General features: G+C 33.5%; 1 protein-coding gene and 1 long non-coding RNA gene across 5 annotated transcripts in view; one reads left to right on the forward strand and one right to left on the reverse strand.

Annotated features, from left to right (window-relative positions):
• The window catches only part of LOC106078253 (uncharacterized), a 115,174-nt gene that overhangs the window by 34,841 nt on the left and 58,686 nt on the right, over window positions 1–21,647 (reverse strand). For all 4 annotated transcript variants that reach the window (XM_056031563.1, XM_056031564.1, XM_056031562.1 and 1 more), the window contains exons 13-15: window positions 11,267–11,318; window positions 9,495–9,629; window positions 3,753–3,935 (exon numbers count right to left, since the gene is read on the reverse strand). In XM_056031563.1, coding sequence (XP_055887538.1) covers window positions 3,753–3,935; window positions 9,495–9,629; window positions 11,267–11,318 — 370 coding nt within the window. The remainder of the gene's footprint in view (window positions 1–3,752; window positions 3,936–9,494; window positions 9,630–11,266; window positions 11,319–21,647) is intronic.
• Window positions 15,126–17,386, forward strand: LOC129926607 (uncharacterized). The gene is made up of 3 exons (XR_008778312.1): window positions 15,126–15,367; window positions 16,587–16,712; window positions 17,066–17,386. It is a non-coding gene; the product is annotated as an uncharacterized LOC129926607 (long non-coding RNA).

Consider the following 21,647-nt stretch of genomic DNA (forward strand, 5'->3'; position numbering starts at 1 on the left):
CCATGAATGAGTGGCGTCAAGTTGTACTAGGATATCATTGCAACTCTTCTTATGCGTAATTTATTTTGTCGAAGAACATGTCCAGCAAACCTCATGCATCGCTCTCTCACAATCCTACTAATGGGTCGACTCCCAGTTCGGCATAGGATTTCCTTGATTTAGACCCGATCTCTATAACTGACTCCTAAAATCTGTCTTAGCCATCTTTGTTGAGCCACATTTTGTGTTTTTCAATTTCGGCAGATGACTATTCACTGCAGTTTATTAATGGAGCCCTGCCACTGGTAAAAATGTGTAACCTCTCTTGAATACGCTCTTGGAATTAAGTGACTGTAGTTTGCTTTAGATTTTATATCGAAAAGAGAAGTTTTATCGTCAAAATCTTCTGTTGGGGGTTTTCCACCTCAAAATGCTCTGTAGGGGGATCTTAAACTCAAAACCATCTGGAGGGGTTTTAAACTTAAAAAAAAAGCCATCTGTAGAAGAGGGGTTTAAACACAAAACCCCCGATTAGATTGGCTACGCTCAAATAATTTTAGTGTGTAATTTGCTTTTTTTTAATACTGAAGAGGTATTTTTAGCATCAAACCCCTCTGAATGGGGGTTTAAACTCAAAACCCCTTTTGGCAACGCTCATAGCATTTTGAGTCCGTAATTTGCTATTTTTCTTACACTGAAGATGTATATTTTATCCTCAAACCCCCCTGGCGGGGGGTTTAAACTCAAAACCCCTTTGGCTACGCTCGTAGATTTTAGAGTGAGTAATTTGCTTTTATTTATATTGAAGAAGTACTTTTTAGCTTCAAACTCCACTGGAGAAGAGTTTAAACTCAAAACACTTTGACTACACTGATAACATTTTAAATGCATAATTTGCTTTGTTTTTATTATTAAAGAGGTATTTTTTACCTTCAAACCCCGCTGAAGTGGGGTTTAAACTCAAATCTGAGTCAAAACCCATTTAGCTACGCTCATAACATTTTGAGTGTGTAATTAGCTTTTTTTTTATATTGAAGAGGGGGTTTATTGTAAATTTTAGAGGGGGTTTTAAAATCAAAATCTTCCTTAACTGTGCTCTTGGAATTAGTAGATTTTCGTTTGCATTTTTTTTTGTTTTGTTTTATAGAAGAGGGGGAGTTAACTGCAAAAACCCCAGGTAGAGGGTTTAAAACTCAAAACCCCTGGTAGGAAGTTTTAAACACAAAACCCCTGGTAGGAGTTTTTAAACTCGAACCCCTCTGGTAGGGGTTATAAACTCGAACCCCTCTGGTAGGGGTTATAAACTCGAACCCCTCTGGTAGGGGTTTTTAAACTCGAACCCCCCTAGTAGGGGGTTTTAAAGTAAAAACCCCTTTGGTTGTGCTGGGGCAAGTGATGGTTTAGTATTAAAAACTCACCTAAAATAAACATAATCAAAGCAAAAAAAATCAGTCATTAAATTCCGACTCCCCCCCCCCCTTCGGGGGGGGGATTTCATTTCGGGGGGGGGGGGGTTGAACCCCAAACCCCCCCCCCCTGGCTACGCCCATGTTAACATTAACATGCTGTAGACATTAATTAAAAGTAATTATAATAATAACGAGACTGTGATTATTAGTAGACATAGAAAAACTATCTTTTTTTTTTCGCTCAATCCTTTTGCTTTCGCACAAAACATAAACAACAAACAATGACGTTATATCATATAATATTTACACAGACCAGTGTCAGTGTGTAAGAAAAGGAAGTTTAGTCCAGGTCAGCAAGGCACACAAGACAGTGCGGCACGATGTGAGTCCTCGAGAATGTAGCTGTCTTAGAGTAGACAGTGAGACTAGGAGAGTTTAGTAGGTAGTTCTGTTTAGTACATCTAAACATTTGGTGTTAGTGTAGCCAATTGCGAAGTATAGGCTGTTGATGTATTGGGTCATCAAACCACCACATTGTACTTTGGAACTCTTGTCAATTTCTTGTGTTAGCTGTTTTGTGTTGTTCAGTGTTTACAGAAGGCATAATAGAGGGAATCGTAATAATATTTATTATTTATTAGTGTCATAATCTAGAGACCAATGAAGTATAAAAATACATCCGAAATTCGCACACTGTTACGCTCCAATTAAGACTTATAAAATATACTTAAGTTCGCACAGCTGTTTAGCTTTTCAGACGCTCTTCAAAGAACTTCTGAACGAGAAGTTCAAGTCAGTACTTCTAACAGGGTTTATGGGTGCCAGAAGCTGTATTTCCACACTTAATAAAGTTTGCTGCTAAATTTTTACATTATTTGGGTACAAAGACATATGTCAACAAGTATTGTTTTGTGGAAACTAAACAAGTGTAATCACAGGTCGATGCTGACTGACTGTAATTTGAAAGCAGTCACAAGTATAACAACTAGTAACCTAGTTTCACTGTTTCGGAACATTACGCACAAGGGTAAACAGTCGAATATTTTACAATAAAGTACAACTGGAATTTGTGTTTAAATTTTGTGATGTAAAAGTACAATAGCAATTTGTTTTTAAATTCTTAAAATTGGTTTCACAAATTGCTAACTCTTGCTGTAATTCCTCAATTGGGAGTGTGAAAAAATGAAAAGTGAATTATAATACGGTATACGTACGAATTAAAAAGACAATAAACAAAGTTAACTAGCGTATTTTTTTAAGTTGTAAGTTCATAAATAGATTCATTTGCAGCCCCAAATTCCCAAATTTGTCTTAATGCGGCCCTCGATACAAAAAGGTTGCCCACCCCTGCTGTACAGTATCGCTAAACCCCCTCCGATGCCTGTTTTTTTGAGGTAGACTCTTTAAAATAAAAATATAAAAATATACTACATAGAATCCTAAATGCTGCTGGTAAAATCATTAGCAAAAAAAAACACAAAAATCCTATTAGGCAGTTGTTTGAGAAAAGCATCCATAAAAAAGCTTAAAGGATCTAAAAAAAATAAATTATCCTTTGGGTCAGGATTTTGTGATTTTACCATTACAAAAGAGATACAAGACACTGATAGCAAAGACAAACAGACACAAACACTCTTTCTTCCTATGGCAATCAAATCATTAAATAGAGACAATGTGATATAAACTTTTCGAATGTTAATTATAAGTGAGTCTGGTGTGAATGTACATTTCATTTTTTTATAGTTATATAATGTTTTGTTTGTTGTTATGCGCAAATTGTATTAGAAATTTCCTTACGGACCGTAAAGATTATTATTATTATGCATGTGTGTGTGTGTTTGGGGGGGAGGGGGTTACATTTCATGTTAATTAAGCTGAACATAAGTGCCTCAAACGCTAAAAGTAAAATACAAAGGTCAAGACATGTCGGAATAAAAGTGATTTTACTAAGTTTAATTCTAATATAATAAAGAATACAATCTGATACATTTTTGTATAGTCTGATTTAACCGAGCGGATATACTTCTACAGTGTTTACAATCAAAATGCTATCCAACGTTGTCGAAATATATATTCATTATCATAGTACCTAATAATCATAATACCATTATATTTAGACCTAAGGTGTAGTGAGTAAAACGTGAAATTAAATCATTGGCGCCCCAACCCCAATTTTTCTATGAACATCACAATGAAATTAAAATATAGGCTGCGTATGGCGCCCCCTCCCCTGAGGGCCTCGCCCGATGCATCATGCACGCTTGTCCCCCGCCCCCCCCCCTCCTTCTTATTATCCTCTGATCTAGACTAGACAGATGTATACAGATGCGTAACGTGAACAATAGACGTACCAAATTGGCCTACCTCCTAACACTTTTGGCGAATTACGAATCAGAAGTGGTTTCTTTGATGTGATCCTCGTTGGTATTGTTCTTCTGGTGTTTGGGGTAAAAGGTGTACCGTAATTACAAGTGCCACAGCATGTCCTTTTTTCTTTAACACAGTGATATGATTGACAATTTTCTTTTTTGTCACCGTATTCACAACCTGGTTCAAGTCAATAGAGAATTATAAAGATGTGAAATTTTCTAAAATGAGAGATTTTGGTGTGTCTGGGCTACTAAATACCGAAGTACGTATCAAGCCATTGAATATAAAGAGAATATAATAATTTTTGTGCACCAATAGTTATGTAAAATCAAATTGCAAATCTTTTCTAAGTAATTTTTACAAAGTCCGTCTGTCACTCTGATAACAAGTTTCTACACGTTATTTTTCCCACATCAGATTTCGGATCAAATAAAAAAAATAGTTTATAGACTATTTTTAACTAATCATATTATTTGGTAACGAACAAGGGAAATAAATTGTACCTGAATGATGAAGTTTATGTTAAATTAGTCCCCTTATTACTTTGAAAAAAAAAAAATCTGCCACTGTACATTTTGAATCGAACAAAAGAAAACTATAAAAAAGAAGGTTTTATAAGCACTTCAATGGCACAGTGGTTAGTGTGTTACAGTGTTACCTTTAGGAGGCTTGTAACCTCGAAATTTCGAAATTAAAGTAAGGTTTTTCATTTTAAAAAAATTATTTATGTGCTAAACAAAAAATAATTGGTAAAAATATTTATAATAGCACAGATATATTATTGTTCCTTTTTTTAGACCTTGCGATCTATAAGGCAGATGATTTTGAGGACATTTTTTTTCTTTACCTGACGGTTAACGAGCTAGGTGTCATGTGGCTACCAAAACTTCCAAGCGCCTTATTGTAAGCCTCCTTCAGTCGTAGAGCGACTATAGTTCATCTCGAACATTTTTTTCATGTAACTGTGGAGCTCTATTTCAGAGAGACACTCTCGTCCACAAATATCGCAGATTAAGTTGGCTTTCGCTTTAGTGGTAGAGGAGCTGGCCATTTTTTTGTAAGGCACGCTTTTCGTTCAGAGCTGAGGCCCATTATTTTCGCTGCCTATAGCTTTTTTTTGTCACTTTCTCCTCCATCTAGTGCGTTCTAGGGCTATGTCTTCCCAATGATCAGTATCAATGTTCACTAATTTAAGGTCCCTATTATTACATCCATGTAACAGAGGTGACCAGTTTATATTGTGTAAGACGTGAGTTGCCCGTAGAGAATGCGCTTGTCGTCCATCAAGCGACTATGTCCAAGCCAGTGCAGGCGGCGTTGTCTGAGGACTGTAAAGATGCTGAGAATACCTGTTCACACATGGATCTTAGTATTGGGCACTCTTTCTTTCCATTTGATTTTCATCATTCGTAGACGGCGAAAATGGCATGAGTTTATTTTTCTCTTTTGCCTTGTCCATGACTCGCTGCCGTACAATAGTGTACTCAGAACGAATGCCTTATAGTCCTCCTTTTTGTCTCTGTATGTAGTGAGCTTCTGTTTTTTTCAAACTCTTGTCTAGCGAGGGTTGAGGCAGCCTTCCTTGTGCGTTTTTTTTTCTCTCCTCTTCTAGAGACAGGTCATCTTGAATTGTAGATCCAAGATAACAGAATTCATTGACGGCATCCAGCTTGCTATTGTCTTTGGGGATGGATGTTGGTGCTGAGTCAGGTGGTCCCATAACATTTTTTTTTCGTTCTAAATGTTAAGCCATACTCTTTATAGGCCTAAGGGAAGAGGGACATTAGTAACTGAAGCTCATTTTGTGAGTGTGCTACTACCACTGCGTCGTCCGCGATTAGCATATTGCCCATACAGCAGACAAATACTTTAACAAATAAGCTCAGGTACCCAACAGAGATTTATGGACCCAGAAGCGTTAAAATAAAAAACAAATTTACCATAACCATTAAAACACCTCACCTCCATATTAATTGATATCACAACTCGTAATAAAAACTTTGCTTTAAAAAATATTTTGCTTATTTTGATAGTATTCTATTTAGTTGTCAACATTGATCCTTTAATATAACTTATTAGACAATTTTTATTACAAAACTTATAGTAACTGTGTCTGTCTGTCTGTCTGACAAAAAGATCGGATCAAGATTAAAATTTGCTTTCAGAAAGAAATTATAGTAAAATCCCACAAGATATTCTCTCTTCCTTACCCCCACCTCCCAAAGTTTCCCAACTGGCTTATTCAAGTGATATGATCATCATAGCGTATTGAGAAAGCTAAAGGCATAAAATAGCTCTGAATAAAGAAAATTTGTAAAAATATTTATAATCACATTGTTAGTCTAGATCTGTTACACATTTAACTGCATGACTAATACAAATAAACTGAAGCGATTATAATCAATATAAATTTTGTTTTTAAAATATTTTTTATTTTCTTGTTAAACACATTTTTTAAATGTTATTTGTTACTATTATTTTTTTTCAAAAAAATAATAAAGTAGTTTAAATTATGACCAAAAATAATTTTCAAGACGTTTATCTATGACAGGCCAGACTGGCATTGTTCTACAACAGAAAATCTCCATGTGACTTAGCACTATTGTTCTACAACTGAAAATGTCCACGTGACTTAGCAATATTGTTCTACAACTGAATATGTCCACGTGACTTAGCACTATTGTTCTACAACTGAAAATGTCCACGTGACTTAGCACTATTGTTCTACAACTGGAAATGTCCACGTGACTTAGCACTATTGTTCTACAACTGAAAATGTCCACGTGACTTAGCAATATTGTTCTACAACTGAATATGTCCACGTGACTTAGCACTATTGTTCTACAACTGAAAATGTCTACGTGACTTAGCACTATTGTTCTACTACTGAAAATTTCTCATGGAATATAGTAGTATTTTTCTTTTACTAAAAATGTCCAATTAACCTAGTACTATTGTTTTCTAACGAAAAGTGATCACGGGACCTAGTCAATTTGTTCTTCAACTGAAAATGTCTATGTGACCTAGTGCTATTGATCTCTAACTGAAAATGTCATCTATATATAATAGTATTGTTCATGAACTAAAAAAAAGTCCGCGGGAGCTAGTACTAATGATAATGGAGGAGTTAAGCATTCGTTGTATTCTCGGCTGATACTCTGACTTGTTAGAGTTCAAACTATTATTCGTACAATATCAAATAAAACCAAAATAGTTTTGAGGTGGGAGTTGTCGGTGCGTAGATTATGGCATTCTAGCACCAATGTGTATTAAGTGCACTATTTTTAAACGCACTTTCTTTTTGTTGCCTTGCTTGTAAGCTGATGGAGTGTTTTTGTTATGCTGGTGTAACGTTTGTTGAAAGTCTTCTGTGTTCCCTGTTTAGGGTGAGTATCTAATGCATGACTGCGTTTCGCAGTGGTTTCGATGCCATAGTGATAGTCTACTAGGCCTTTTTAGTTTGTCTTTACTTTGTGTTTACTGGGAGTTAGTATGGGATTAGAGTTCTACACTAAGTACTAGATTCAGCAGTGTGTTTTGGTGTGATTGCGAGCATTTGTGTGTCACGTGGTCGGATAGCAAAGTGTAGAATTATTGTTTAATTAAAAAATTCAAAATATTAGAATGTTCCAAATTCAATGTCATTACTCCATTAGTTTGTCATTATAACTTATATTCATATCATTAAATATTTACATTGTTACCAGTGAGTCATTTATTTCTTGTAAGCACGAATGTGCCTGGTTGAATGTCAGGGGCCCAAGCAAACGAGCTAAGGCCTTAACATAAGCAGAGTTGGGAGCTAAAAAGATTGAGAACCGCTGACTTAAAACCTTGCACCTAAAAGGTCATCGCCAAAATGGCCATAGTCAAAACAGCGCCTCTAAAGTGTTGTGTATCGTGCGAGGTATGCCTAGTTAGCATTTTGCATTTGTTGTTATGGAACGGTATGGGTAATTAGGATTTGTGTTAGTTGTTAAGGTTTCGTATTGGTCAGGGTTTAATATTGGTTATTTGAATTAGATATGGGTTGTTAGGGTAGTTTGGATTTGGTATGGGTAGTTAATGTTTGTATTGCTAGTTAGAGATGGGTACGGGTAGTTAGTGTGTGTATTGCTAGTTAGAGATGGGTACGGGTAGTTAATGTTTGTATTACTAGTTAGAGATGGGTACAGGTAGTTAGTGTGTGTATTGCTAGTTAGAGATGGGTACGGGTAGTTAGTGTTTGTATTGCTAGTTAGAGATGGGTACGGGTAGTTAGTGTGTGTATTGCTAGTTAGGGATAGGTACGGGTTGTTAGTGTGTGTATTGCTAGTTAGAGATGGGTACGGGTAGTTAATGTTTGTATAGCTAGTTAGAGATGGGTACGGGTATTTAGTGTGTGTATTGCTAGTTAGAGATGGGTACGGGTAGTTAATGTTTGTATTGCTAGTTAGAGATGGGTACGGGTAGTTAATGTTTGTATTGCTAGTTAGAGATGGGTACGGGTAGTTAATGTTTGTATTGCTAGTTAGAGATGGGTACGGGTAGTTAGTGTGTGTATTGCTAGTTAGAGATGGGTACGGGTAGTTAATGTTTGTATTGCTAGTTAGAGATGGGTACGGGTAGTTAATGTTTGTATTGCTAGTTAGAGATGGGTATGGGTAGTTAGTGTGTGTATTGCTAGTTAGAGATGGGTACGGGTAGTTAATGTTTGTATTGCTAGTTAGAGATGGGTACGGGTAGTTAGTGTGTGTATTGCTAGTTAGAGATGGGTACGGGTAGTTAATGTTTGTATTGCTAGTTAGAGGTTGGTACGGGTAGTTAATGTTTGTATTGCTAGTTAGAGGTGGGTACGGGTAGTTAATGTTTGTATTGCTAGTTAGAGATGGGTACGGGTAGTTAGTGTGTGTATTGCTAGTTAGGGATGGGTACGGGTAGTTAGTGTTTGTATTGCTAGTTAGAGATGGGTACGGGTAGTTAGTGTGTGTATTGCTAGTTAGAGATGGGTACGGGTAGTTAGTGTGTGTATTGCTAGTTAGAGATGGGTACGGGTAGTTAGTGTGTGTATTGCTAGTTAGAGATGGGTACGGGTAGTTAGTGTTTGTATTGCTAGTTAGAGATGGGTACGGGTATTTAGTGTGTGTATTGCTAGTTAGAGATGGGTACGGGTAGTTAATGTTTGTATTGCTAGTTAGAGATGGGTACGGGTAGTTAGTGTGTGTATTGCTAGTTAGAGATGGGTACGGGTAGTTAGTGTGTGTATTGCTAGTTAGAGATGGGTACGGATAGTTAGTGTGTGTATTGCTAGTTAGAGATGGGTACGGGTAGTTAGTGTGTGTATTGCTAGTTAGAGATGGGTACGGGTAGTTAGTGTGTGTATTGCTAGTTAGGGATGGGTACGATTAGTTAGTGTGTGTATTGCTAGTTAGAGATGGGTACGGGTAGTTAATGTTTGTATTGCTAGTTAGAGATGGGTACGGGTAGTTAGTGTTTGTATTGCTAGTTAGAGATGGGTACGGGTAGTTAGTGTTTGTATTGCTAGTTAGGGATGGGTACGATTAGTTAGTGTGTGTATTGCTAGTTAGAGATGGGTACGGGTAGTTAGTGTTTGTATTGCTAGTTAGAGATGGGTACGGGTAGTTAGTGTGTGTATTGCTAGTTAGGGATGGGTACGGGTAGGTATGGTTAGTTAATTATGATTATTATTGTTACACAGGAGTTGACATTAGAAGTCGTTAAGAAGTTTGTACTTACCTAAAATGGGCCTATACATATTGTTGCATGTGCCACAGCAGAGGTCATAGTGTTCATTACGGTAACAGTTGCCTACAAATGTACTGATCAATGATTTGCAGTGATCTTCATGTACGTCTCCGAATAAGCAAGTCTCTTGAATTTTAGGAAAACAAACAACAAACTATTATTAGATTTAGTTTTCTAAGTCATTCATATACATCGTAAAATATTTACAGACCTAGACCTTTGTCTATCTTTATGAAAGAAATGGTATAACGTTGTGTTGTGTCATTTACACTTAAACTACCATCTGAATGTGTCTAGGCATATTTGGGCATATATCTAGAGATTTTCGTTTCTTTTCCAATGTGTTGCTTTTGCCAAACTATAATTTTTCCAACTTGTTTGCCACCCTCAAAATGGTGAAGACCGGTGCGAACCACACCCTCGCCTCCCCCCTCTCTTTGAATGATCTAAAACGATTTTCATTTTCTTTTCTAGTTTTTGAGATCTAAACGGAAAGGACGGACAGACAGATAGACAGGCCACATAAAACTAATATCGTTTTTTACCCTTTCGGGGCCGATAAAAATAGACTTACATAATTAAAGGGCTTATTGAATGGTTTAAGTGTACTCGGCTGTATACTTATATACTAAATATTAAAATTGTATCATAGTACGGGCATCAACTAATATATTTAAATTTAAATAAATAAATATCTGTACACACTTTTTAGCTCGTTAATAAATGTATCTGTTTTGCATTGTATTTTTTTTTCATCTCAGTGTATGGTAATGTCTGTAGCACGGACTTTAATATTATTTAGATCGTCTTTATTGCCTTACCCTCGAAAGAAACACATGCTTTGGAAGGCTAATCGTGTTATCATTGAAACAATCCCCAGTCCTCCCAGCCTGTCTACCAAAAAAAAATATACGTACACAGTTAAAACTGGAAGTTTTATCGTCAAAATCATTTTTTTGGGGTATTTAAACTAAAAAATCTCTGAATGTTTTTTTAACAAATTCAAAACACCCTTAGCTATACTCATAGATTTTGATAACCGTAGTTTGATTTATAATAATATTGAAGAGAGAGGTTTTCAACCTCAAAACTATCTGAAGGGGGATTTTAAACTCAAAACTATCTGGAGGTATTTTAAGCTTAAAGTCCCCTGGAGGAGGGGTTTTAAACTCAAAACCCCTTTTGGCCACACTCATAAAATTTTTGTGTATAACTTGTTTTATTTTAATTTGAAGAGGTATTTTTTTAGTTTCAAACCCCGCTCATAGAATCTGGTGGCTGATGTATGCTTTAGTCTTATATTAAAGAGTGGTTTTTATCGGAAAAAAATTCAGAGGAGGTTTTAAAATCTAAATCTTCCTTAGCTATGCTCTTGGAATTGGGGGATGGTCGTTATAATTTTTTGTTTGTTTTATAGAACCTCCAAACCCCCTGGGGGGGGGGGGTTAAACTCAAAACCCCATTGGTTGTGCTGGGGCAAGAGATAAATTAATCTTAAAATCTCACCAAAATCAAAGCAAAAAATAGTCACTAAATTCCGACCCCCTCCTTTGGCTACGCCCATGTCTGGTAGGATCAGTTTTGTAGTTTAGTAAGACTGTATGTGTATGTGCAAAGAGAAAATTTCACACCCCACCCCAAATTAATCTTGACATGGCCAATGTGCCTTCTTTCTTCTAGCTCTTTGATGAACGCATCAAAACAATTCGAAAGTCGGTATTTAGGTTTAGGAAATAGAATATATAAGAATTTAAACTACACACCATCATCATGTGGAGCGTATGGGTCGTTGACACATTTTCCATACATACAGATCTGAAAAATACATGATTAATTTTAAAAGTCAAATAACATTATAATGTATAACATAGTATAGACTTGGGACAAAAATGTTATTTTATTTCAAGTTTTAAATATAATGTACTACACTTAACAATATGTAAGATTAATGGGTACGCCCATGGGTCCACATAGCAAGTAGAAGCTTTTGTTTGATTATTGGATATCTGAATTTATATTCTATTACAACTATCTTGAGAAATGTTTGTAAAACGGTTATCAAAATTCGGGTGTACTATCAGAATTGAAGATAATCTACATACTATTCCAAACCTGTCGCAGGACGATGGAGGATGGCAGCGGATAATATTTGTGTTTGTTTTAGATGTTTCGGATGTTCCTTCAGAGTTTAAGATTATTTACTTCCTAGTTAAAACCTCGCGAAGAGCGACAAGGGATGGGAGCGGGCAGGGTTTAAACCATGGACCTTCGATAAGTCAAAAAGCGACAGTCCAACGCGCAAACCGCATGACCAGGCAGCCATCAAGGATAAAATATAGACCAGGTAGTATCGAGATGACCCAACAACAATAAAGCGCGCATACCGCACGACCAGGCAGCCATCAAGGATACGTTATAGACCAGGGAAAATCGAGATGACCCAACAGCAAAACAGCGCTCATATTGCAAGACTAAGGTAATAAAAGGAATGTGTGTAACCTAGAATAAAAGATTAGATTGAAATAGACAAGTATTATAGATCTAAAACTAAAAGACCAACGAATTCTCTCGGTAATTTTGAGGTATATTAATCTAGATCTAAAATTTATTTTTCTACTTTAGTTTTACCTTCTGTGCTAAATTTCCTTTAAATCGAGGGTCAGAGGTTTCAGTTCCTAAACGTTGCCTACGAAAACTTTATACATCTGTATTATAAAGTAGAAAGTAAGGCGTGTGTATGTATGTATGTGTGTATGAATGTATGTATGTATGAATGATTGTTTGTATGTTTATATGTAGGTATGTATGCATTTATGTATGTATGTATGATTGTATGTATGTATTTCTGTAAGTATGTATGTATATTCATATATCATCCGTATAGAAATCAAAACCGTTTCACCAATCCTCATGGAACTTAGCATAAATATTCCTTGGCTACTAACTGGAACCGTGTCATATGTATAGTAGCCCAAATACAAACTTAAGACCCTCAAGTTGCCAACTATATGAAAGTATTACTATTTCATGGATCTAGGCCATGTTTACAAGAGAGAAGATCGAAAGGATCTAGATCTAGATCTAATTTTAAGAACTACAGTTTACACAGATAGTTTTTTTTTTACTTTGACACATGAAAATTACAAAATATAGTGTATTGATTTCATTTTTTTATAAATTTAATCTTTAAATTTGTCTTTTAAATGCAATTGTACATAAACTCGTTCCTTATATCTATGGATTTAGAAGCCCTAACCTATATTCTTTCATTAAACAAGACCCAAATGTCTCTCTATTCCTAGGTCTAATTCAACTCTAAGATAACAGAACTTCTCTTCTCTTCACAAAGATAGTTTTATACTTGAACACGTGAGCTTACTAGTTATTGTCCATTCTTTCATATTTTAATCAAATTAATTAAAAAATTTGTTTTTGAAAATAATTTTTCATACATCCGTTCGCAATAGCTGCAAAGCCGTGTTTCCATACATTTTAATAGTTCCATTCATTAGTCGCTTACTTTAACAACCGTTCCATTTATTCCTTCATTAGGGTTAGAGAAGATAGAAAGGTCACGCATGCGTAGATCGAATGCTCCACGTACTCGCAGAACGAAATTTAATCAAGCCAATATTTAACTCTAGACCGATCTCTAACTCTTAATCTAATTCAAAATGATATATCTACTTTATACTTTAACTTTACTTTAACACATGAACATACAAAATAAAGTCTAGTCATTTCATATTTAATCAAATATATGTAGACTTACGAGCAAATGTTTTTATTTGAAAAAAGAATTTAGGTCGATTAGATATTTTGATAGCTCATTTAATGCTATTTTTACATTCACGCATTCGTTTTATTCGTTTTACTTAAAACATTTTTATTTCTTCTAATCGTTTCCAAAACATAATTTCAGTGACTATATCGACAGTGATACGCAAATTAAGACCCGCGGGCTGCGAATATATATATATATATATATATATATATATATATATATATATATATATATATATATATATATATATATATATATATATATATATAAGATATGCATTAACAATACTGGAATAGGCTGACTATAAGAGGGACTGTTGATGTACTGGCAGTTTTAATAAAAGTGCAAAAATATATTGCAGGTTGTAATCGAAAAACAAGGGCCCAGGCTTTAAAAAAATATACTATATATCCAATCATGGAACTATAGTAATAGAACAACAGCTCCTAGTTTTTACTTGCTGAGTGCCTACGCGTATTTTTTTCCGAACATGGTGCAATGTGGAGAAATTCATGATGATGCCAAAGAATAAATTTACTTCGCCAGTCACTTGGACTGACCTTCAATGAGAGTAAAACTTTCTTACGCTTTATTTGATTAGATCAGGGAACTATACTAAGGAACACCAGCTTCGAGATTTTATGATCAGAGTGCCGTCGCGCATCTTTTTTTCGCGCACCATACCATTTTGAAAAATCGATGAGGATGCCAAAGAAGAAATTTACTCCGAGAGCCACTTGGATTGGCCTGCATTGAGAGTAAAACTTCCCCACACTATATTTTATTAGATCTGTAAAAACTTTATCCATTTTCTGACTATCTGATAAAATAGATACAATTTCCCTGAATAATGGATCGTCACAAAAGATTTTTTTTTAAGGCCACTTCGTTAAAATAGGTGTTTCCAGTACTTCCTCATAGGGTTTTTTACACAAAATCTGGAATTTTTTTTATGTACATGTCATTATTATCATCTGTCCCGCGCAACCAAACCATCCACTTTTCCCGGTCACCAATGTTCTTAACAAGATATCAAGAGAGAGAGGCTGGTCCATTATTTGCGTAGTCCAGCCAGCTTTTTTTTTTTTGACAACCTTTTTTCGTTCTCTCATGAAGGATATGTTTTATAAATCAGTCTTACAAAATACAATTCCAAACCAACTCATGCAGTTATCGTCTTTTCACAGTATTGAGGAGTCATCCTTTTTGCTAGCCAGTGTTAATTGGCAAAAGTGAAAAATTCATTTGTTTAATTTTTTAAAGTAAATATTCATAACTATATCTTTTATATAATAATATATTTTTAAAATAATAATCTTTTATATACACATGCTTTAATAGATCTAATAAATGATTAACTTGGACCTACCAATATGGGTATATAAATACTTAAATCTGGGTGTTTAAAATTTCAAATGCGATTTTTTTAAACACCGAACATATATAGATCTAGATCTCTTGTATAATATCTAGAATAATATAGATCTACAACACCTCAGCTAGAGTAAAGACTAAGGTCTAGATTTATTTAACGATTTAAAAAAAAATCAATAGATCTAATATAGACAGTCATGAGATCCACTCTATTTTCTCTAGATCTAGCCCATACATGAGATCAATATGAATATGAATATTTATAGATCTAGTCTAGAGTCTAGATCTATCGATCATCTAGTCTATAGGAGTATAGCTATACTTGTTTGAACTTATAGATTAATATAGATCTAGTAGGTATATAGTATACTCATACTGGCTGTACTATAGACACTATAGTTAGTATAGTTAATACTTTTTAATAGTAGATCTATAATCTATCCATTGTATCTAAATCCAGACTTCACTTTCACATCACATTCACACGATTATTGATACAGACAGTGAATGAAACGAATGCAGTGGTTATACTGATTATACTTATAGTGACGATACTAGATCTACTTATACTAGTTATAGATCTACCAGTTGATAATCATCATCACCATAGATAATAATCTACATCTATAATCATAGTGCCCTTTATTTAGTCAATATAGTCAAGTCAAGATAGTGGAACGTAAACTCGAAGGTTTAATACAATATGGTATGAGTCTATGAGTTAGTATAAGATCTAATTATTTTGTTACTTTGTATGTGACAGTATGTCAATGTCTCAATTAAAATAATTAATATCATCAGCCATATCATTTTAAATATTTAAAAAGTAGACATAGAATCTAGATTTTTATTATATTATAAATAGATAGATTAGATCTACATATAATTTTACAAACTTTAGAAATGATTGACTTTATTTTTTATTGATAAGCCTTCTAGACTAGATCTAGCATCTCTAGCTAGACTCTAACATGTAGATTGTAGATCTTGGAATTGGATCGACATTGATCTTCCTAAATTGTCTCTAAAGTCTGTAGCTGATTTGAGACGCCCAACGAGGCAAGACGAGTCTATTAGTACTCTGTCTCTTGATCTATCTAGTAGGCCTACTAAGCTAGTGCATTAGCCATAGTGTAGTCAAATCTTGACAACTAGTCTTCTAGATCTAAGCTTCTAGAATAATTAGATCTAGATCCAGTTTAGATTTAGAATATAAAAGTATTTTACTACCTAAAAAACTAAATCTACTGATCTAAATTCTATATATATAGATCCAGTTCATATTTGGAATATAAAAATATTCACTAACTAAAATTTTAAATCTACTGATCTATACTTAATATGTTAGATATTATATGACATCTACAAAAATTATTATTAAGATATAATTATAGATTCTAGACTAGCTATATATGTACATAAAATATATAAATAAAAGATAAAATTTATGCAGGTCTAGGTCCCATAAATTTATAATTGATCCAGATCTATCAGTAAAAGTTACCTTCAATTGGCAGTTTTACCCAATCTAATCTATACAAGACAATTTATAATCAATGCTTTGCCTACACCCCATATATATTAAATAATAGTTTCCATTCCATGCCATGCCCAGGTGCATGAGTTCATGAAATAATAAATGATGTGGTGTCAAGTTGGATCAATCCCATGAAATTCAGTACTCAAATATAAAACTCATATATCTAGTTAATTATTTGCTATGACACTCTGATAAACTTGGACTTGTGTGATACATATATGTTTCTTATCAGATTTAATTAATGAAGTTTTGGTGCATTTTAACCAGTAATAAGGCTACAAAAGTATCATCAGGTGTATTCTAACCATTGGTATTTTTCCTGGCAACATTTCTATTCTAGTCTGTGATAAATTATAAATAAAAAAAAATGTTTGTAATGTTTCAGTTATTAACAAGTAGAACCATGCCAACCAGTTCTGATGATGTACCAGAATGGCTCAAGGATCATACTTATACTATTTCTACTCTCTGGGCAGACATTAATAATATTGGCATCCATTCAATATTTAATGTAAGTACTACTATACAATTTTTATTTTAGTTATCTAATAGATATTTTATGAATTGTGTGATTTTCATGGTCAAGCAACATGCAAATATCTGGGATGGAATTTAACATTTTTCTCTAGTTTTTTTTTTATTTATTTATAACACTCTTAAGCACATTCATCTTTCATGAATGCCTAATATACCTTGGCTGTTGTGCAGGCCATTCCTTTACAATAAACTGTTAGATGAAATTAGGCAAAATTGTCTGATAATTTGTATGTTTGATACAACAACGTTTTCAATTTAATAATATTATTTTTTAATTTTAATGCTTTCAAAAGAAATTAACCAATATGCCTAATTGTATAATTACAGTTATGTTTGGAAATGCAAGAAAAAGTCATGCATTCCTGAAAAGTCAATGATTGGTTGCACCTCTTAAAGGTAAGGTACTGCAATTCTTCCCTATGTACTTTTCTCATAAGCTGAAGTACTTGTATTTTTGAAAAACTAATTTTCCATGAAAATGTAAATCATAATATATGTTTTAGTTGCTTTTAGATTAGTTCAATGTGCATCAAATTAACTGAACATCTGCCTTCACCTATAGTAATAATTCATAACTATTAAGGTCAGGGCCATGTCTACACATAAACGCAGTAGCTCCTTTTAGGTACAGACTATTTTTAGAATGGCTAAATTATATAACTATACTTAATAACATATATACGTTTAGCATGGTCAACACATATGTCACACATATTTTTTTTTTAAATCCTTTTATTTATTTGTATAACTAGATAACTTTCTGTTATAAGAAAAGATGAGATTCTTGGACTAATCCCATCATGTTGCAAAATAAAAATCTTGGACCAATTTTAATTTAAGATATATATATTAAACTGTAAGCTCTATATATATTTATGTATAACCTGTCATTCAGCCAATAGGTTTGGATTTAGTATTTCTTTAAATCTGTTTGATATTGTACTTGAAAACTATTAATCTAAGCACATTAAAACAAGAGGGAGTGCAGCGGATGAGTGGTAAGGGAAATTTTACTTTTTTAAAAATTGAAATAAGAATCTAACAAAAGTAAACATATAAATATGGTGCATTCTCCTTAAAACTAAAGCTTGGTGCAAAGGTTTAAAATCTTGGCAAAAAAAAAGCTACATCAATTAAATTTTCTTAATTCCCTTTGCAAAACTTATTGAGAAGAACATGCATGTTTTTCCCTCATAAGTTTCTTGACAGAGGAAATCTTGTTTATATTAGATTTGAATTAAGCAAATTAAGAAAAAAATTATAATCATTTATTCAAATGGTTGTATCTATACCTTTTGAATTATTTTTCAGTTATAAGTATATTGAAATGAATGGATAATCATGAAATTGTTAAATAATTGCTGCTATCATTCCATTGACTAAAGAACCATACCATAATAATTATTTTTTTAAAATTAATTTCAAAATGATTTTTTTCAAGCATAGAGTTCACATAGATCTTAAGTGAAAATTTTCTTTTTTTGACTAATGCTTCAATTTTATTGTATCATTAGTTTTTTATTACCCAGAATATTTAAAAAATGAGTACACTATTTTCATGTAATAATGTAACTTGGTATTCACACATCAAAATACGCTATAATCTTTAGGCCATATAGATTTGTATAAATATAAATTAACTTGCTTAAATACATTGTAAATGTATACTGTTTGGGTAAGAATAAAGTTTTTCTGTAGACAATTATTGTTCAAGATTTGTTGATGCTCCTGCTTAATAAATTATATATACAGGTCATTAGTTTTAACACAGTACTGACAAAAGAAAAACTGGTCGCCCCCACTTCCATTACATAGATGTAATAAAACGTGACCTCAAATCAGTGAACATCAATACTGACAATTGGGAAAACATAGCTCTAGACCGCAACAGATGGAGAGAGACAGTGACCAAGAAAGCTATGGACAGTGAAAGTACATGGGTCTCAGCTTAGGAAGAAAAACGTACAATCCGAAAAACGACAAGCTCCTCTACCACCTAAGCAAAAGCCACCTTAACCTGTGCTATCTGTGGACGGGAGTGTCTCTCCAAAATAGGGCTTCACAGCCACATGAGGAAGTGTGCTTTGAGATGAAACCTTAGTTTTTCTACGACTGAAAAAGTCCAATGATGATGATGATAATACAGGTCATTAGTTTTAACACGTCTGATAATAAATGACAGTACAAGTTATTGAATGAAAATTTGTCATTATTTCAGCTGCTTTAGGCCTACATCAATGTGAGGTACCAGTACTTTGATTGTGTCATATAACAATTTAAAGTAACATTTTGAAATGTATAGTGTGTAGAATTGACAGTAAATACATTTAAGTGATGGGCTGTGATCTGCATGAATTGAGTGCTGAACATGTATTGAATTTGTGTTTTTGATCTTTACTTCAAGTAAATGTTAAAGAACAATTATTTTTTAATGAATAAATAATTTTAAAATAAAAACAAAGAAACCATAAACATCTACTTTATTTTAATTTTTTTTTCATCAGAACAGAATTTCCAACTTTGCATTCTTAAAATAAAATATAATTTATTTAGAGTAGAGTCAGAACACAAAATCAGAGTTTTGAAATTAAGTAAATTAAGCTAAGCTGTGATCTCTTATAAACATTTGTATATAGACTACACACAATTTTATTATTATTTCTCATCAAATTGCAGGAACTAGTACATGTACTTATGCATATTTGACAATAAAAAAACTTAGTCAATGAAATAGTAATACTAGTAAATGAGATAAAAGTAAACTAAATATCATCAATGTTATTGAAGCCACACTTGTTTCTTTTTATCTTCTTTGGTAGACTGCAATTAAAGTTGCTATTACTTTTACTGATCGTCTTAGCTGAGTTGCCAGTGTCGTCTCTTTGAATCCTAAGCTTATTTTCTTGGTTACTGGAAGTCCAGATATTTGGAGTTTCATTTTAAACACCTATACTTTCCGAAATGGCCTTCTGATAGGCAAAGCCTATTTGCCTAACATGTCATATGCACATAAAGAGGTACCGCAGAAATGCTTTAAAGACAAGCTTAGGCGCAAATTTGCTTTAACCGACATAGAATAAGAGAGCACCTGGTTGCATACAGCTTCAGAACGAGACAGCTGGAGGTCACTTACAAAGGTGTGGTATACACCAATGAAAATTAATAGCCGAGGGTAGACGGCAAAAAGAAAAAAGCAACTGATTCTACCACACTGTGCTCAGTTTGGCATAATATGTAGGTCACAGCTGGGGCTGAGTAGCCACTGAAAACATAGCATCCCTCATAAGTCTTCGGAATCAAAGACAAGCCTATCATTTTTGTAGAATAGTTTGTATTTTCTGTAAATGCATGAAATGCCATCACAAATGACACAAGTCCTCTGTGAGATTGCTGGATTATAAACATCTTACTTCTTTGCCTTATATTAAATGGTCCTTCTGTCTGTTCCACTAGATACTTGCGTTTATCTTAATATCATTGATATATCGTAACATGTCATCAAAATAAAAACTAGAATCTCTGCAACTGGTTTACAAGTCAGAAGTCATCAATAACACTTGCCATTTAAAAAAAAAATAATTTAGATTAGTCAATTTAGTGACTGATTTTAGTTACTGATTATTCGATTCATTTAGGCCTATAATTTTTTTTCTGTGAATATATAATGATCCTTACACTTTGTGACTTTACTAGTAGATCTATACTTTGGAGTAGACTTGTTTGTTGAGCTAAAGTCGGAAGTACACATTGAATTTTACTGTGATCTAGTAATCATCTAGTCAAATGTAGTGATCTACTAGATCTAGATGTAGAGTCTAGTAGTAGAAAAAGTATATGTCATATCGTGATCAGTAGGTGGCTGAAGTTTTATAAATCTATTCCATGACAAAAACCCTGGCGAGATTTAGATCTACTGGTCTAGACATCTAGATCTAACTAGAATTAAACTAGAAAACTGAATTAGAGAAGTAGCTTTCTGGATCTAGAACTACAATCTATATATTACTAATATTAGATCTAGTTGCGTCAAACGCTTAATTTTTGGTTGTTGTTTTTAATAAATGCACATAAAATACATTGTATTTTGGCAATAAAAATAACCAGTCGGAAGTCAAGTAATTCTAATAATTAATTAATGAATGACTATAAGTATTTGTTTTAGATCTATCAGATTCATATGATTTATTATTTATACTTATTTTATATCATTCGTCCAAGAAAATCTAGCTCTAGATCTATTTCATTTTAGATTAGGCTATAGTTTTTTTTTTTGTTTTTTTTTTGTCATTTTATTTAGGCTACAATATTATCAATATTAACTTTTTCTTTGTTTCCCACGAGACGTGTATGCCTATAGCCTAGTCCTTTCGATAATAAAAAAAAAAAAACGATTAGAACTGCGTAGCTTGGAGTGTCAAAACTGTATTAGGCCTCCTATTTTTATTTTTATTTCGTGCAATTTAGTATATCGTAACAAATACGCATTTAGCGGAAAGGTAGACAGGTCTTCATTCAGATTTAGTGTAAATAAACCAAACACAGAAACACTGAAAGATTGTATTTTCGGAATTTAGATTCTATTTTTTGGAGAAAAAAAGTGGCATTTTATAGGGTGATCGAAAAAAATAACTTTTGTGACGATCTCTTATTCAGGAAAATTGTATCTATTTTATTAGATAGTCAGAAAATGAATAAAGTTTTTACAGATCTAATAAAATATAGAGTAAGGAAGTTTTACTTTCAATTCAGGTCAATCCAAGTGGCCCTCGGAGTAAATTTCTTCTTTGGCATCATCATCGATTTTTCAAAATGGTATGGTGCGCGAAAAAAGATGCGCGACGGCACTTCGACTCTCTTTGTCTTTGTAAAAAACTCGAAGCTGGTGTTCCATTAGTATAGTTCCATGATC

This window comes from Biomphalaria glabrata, chromosome 6, assembly GCF_947242115.1.
Source record: "Biomphalaria glabrata chromosome 6, xgBioGlab47.1, whole genome shotgun sequence".
Classification (NCBI taxonomy): domain Eukaryota; kingdom Metazoa; phylum Mollusca; class Gastropoda; family Planorbidae; genus Biomphalaria; species Biomphalaria glabrata.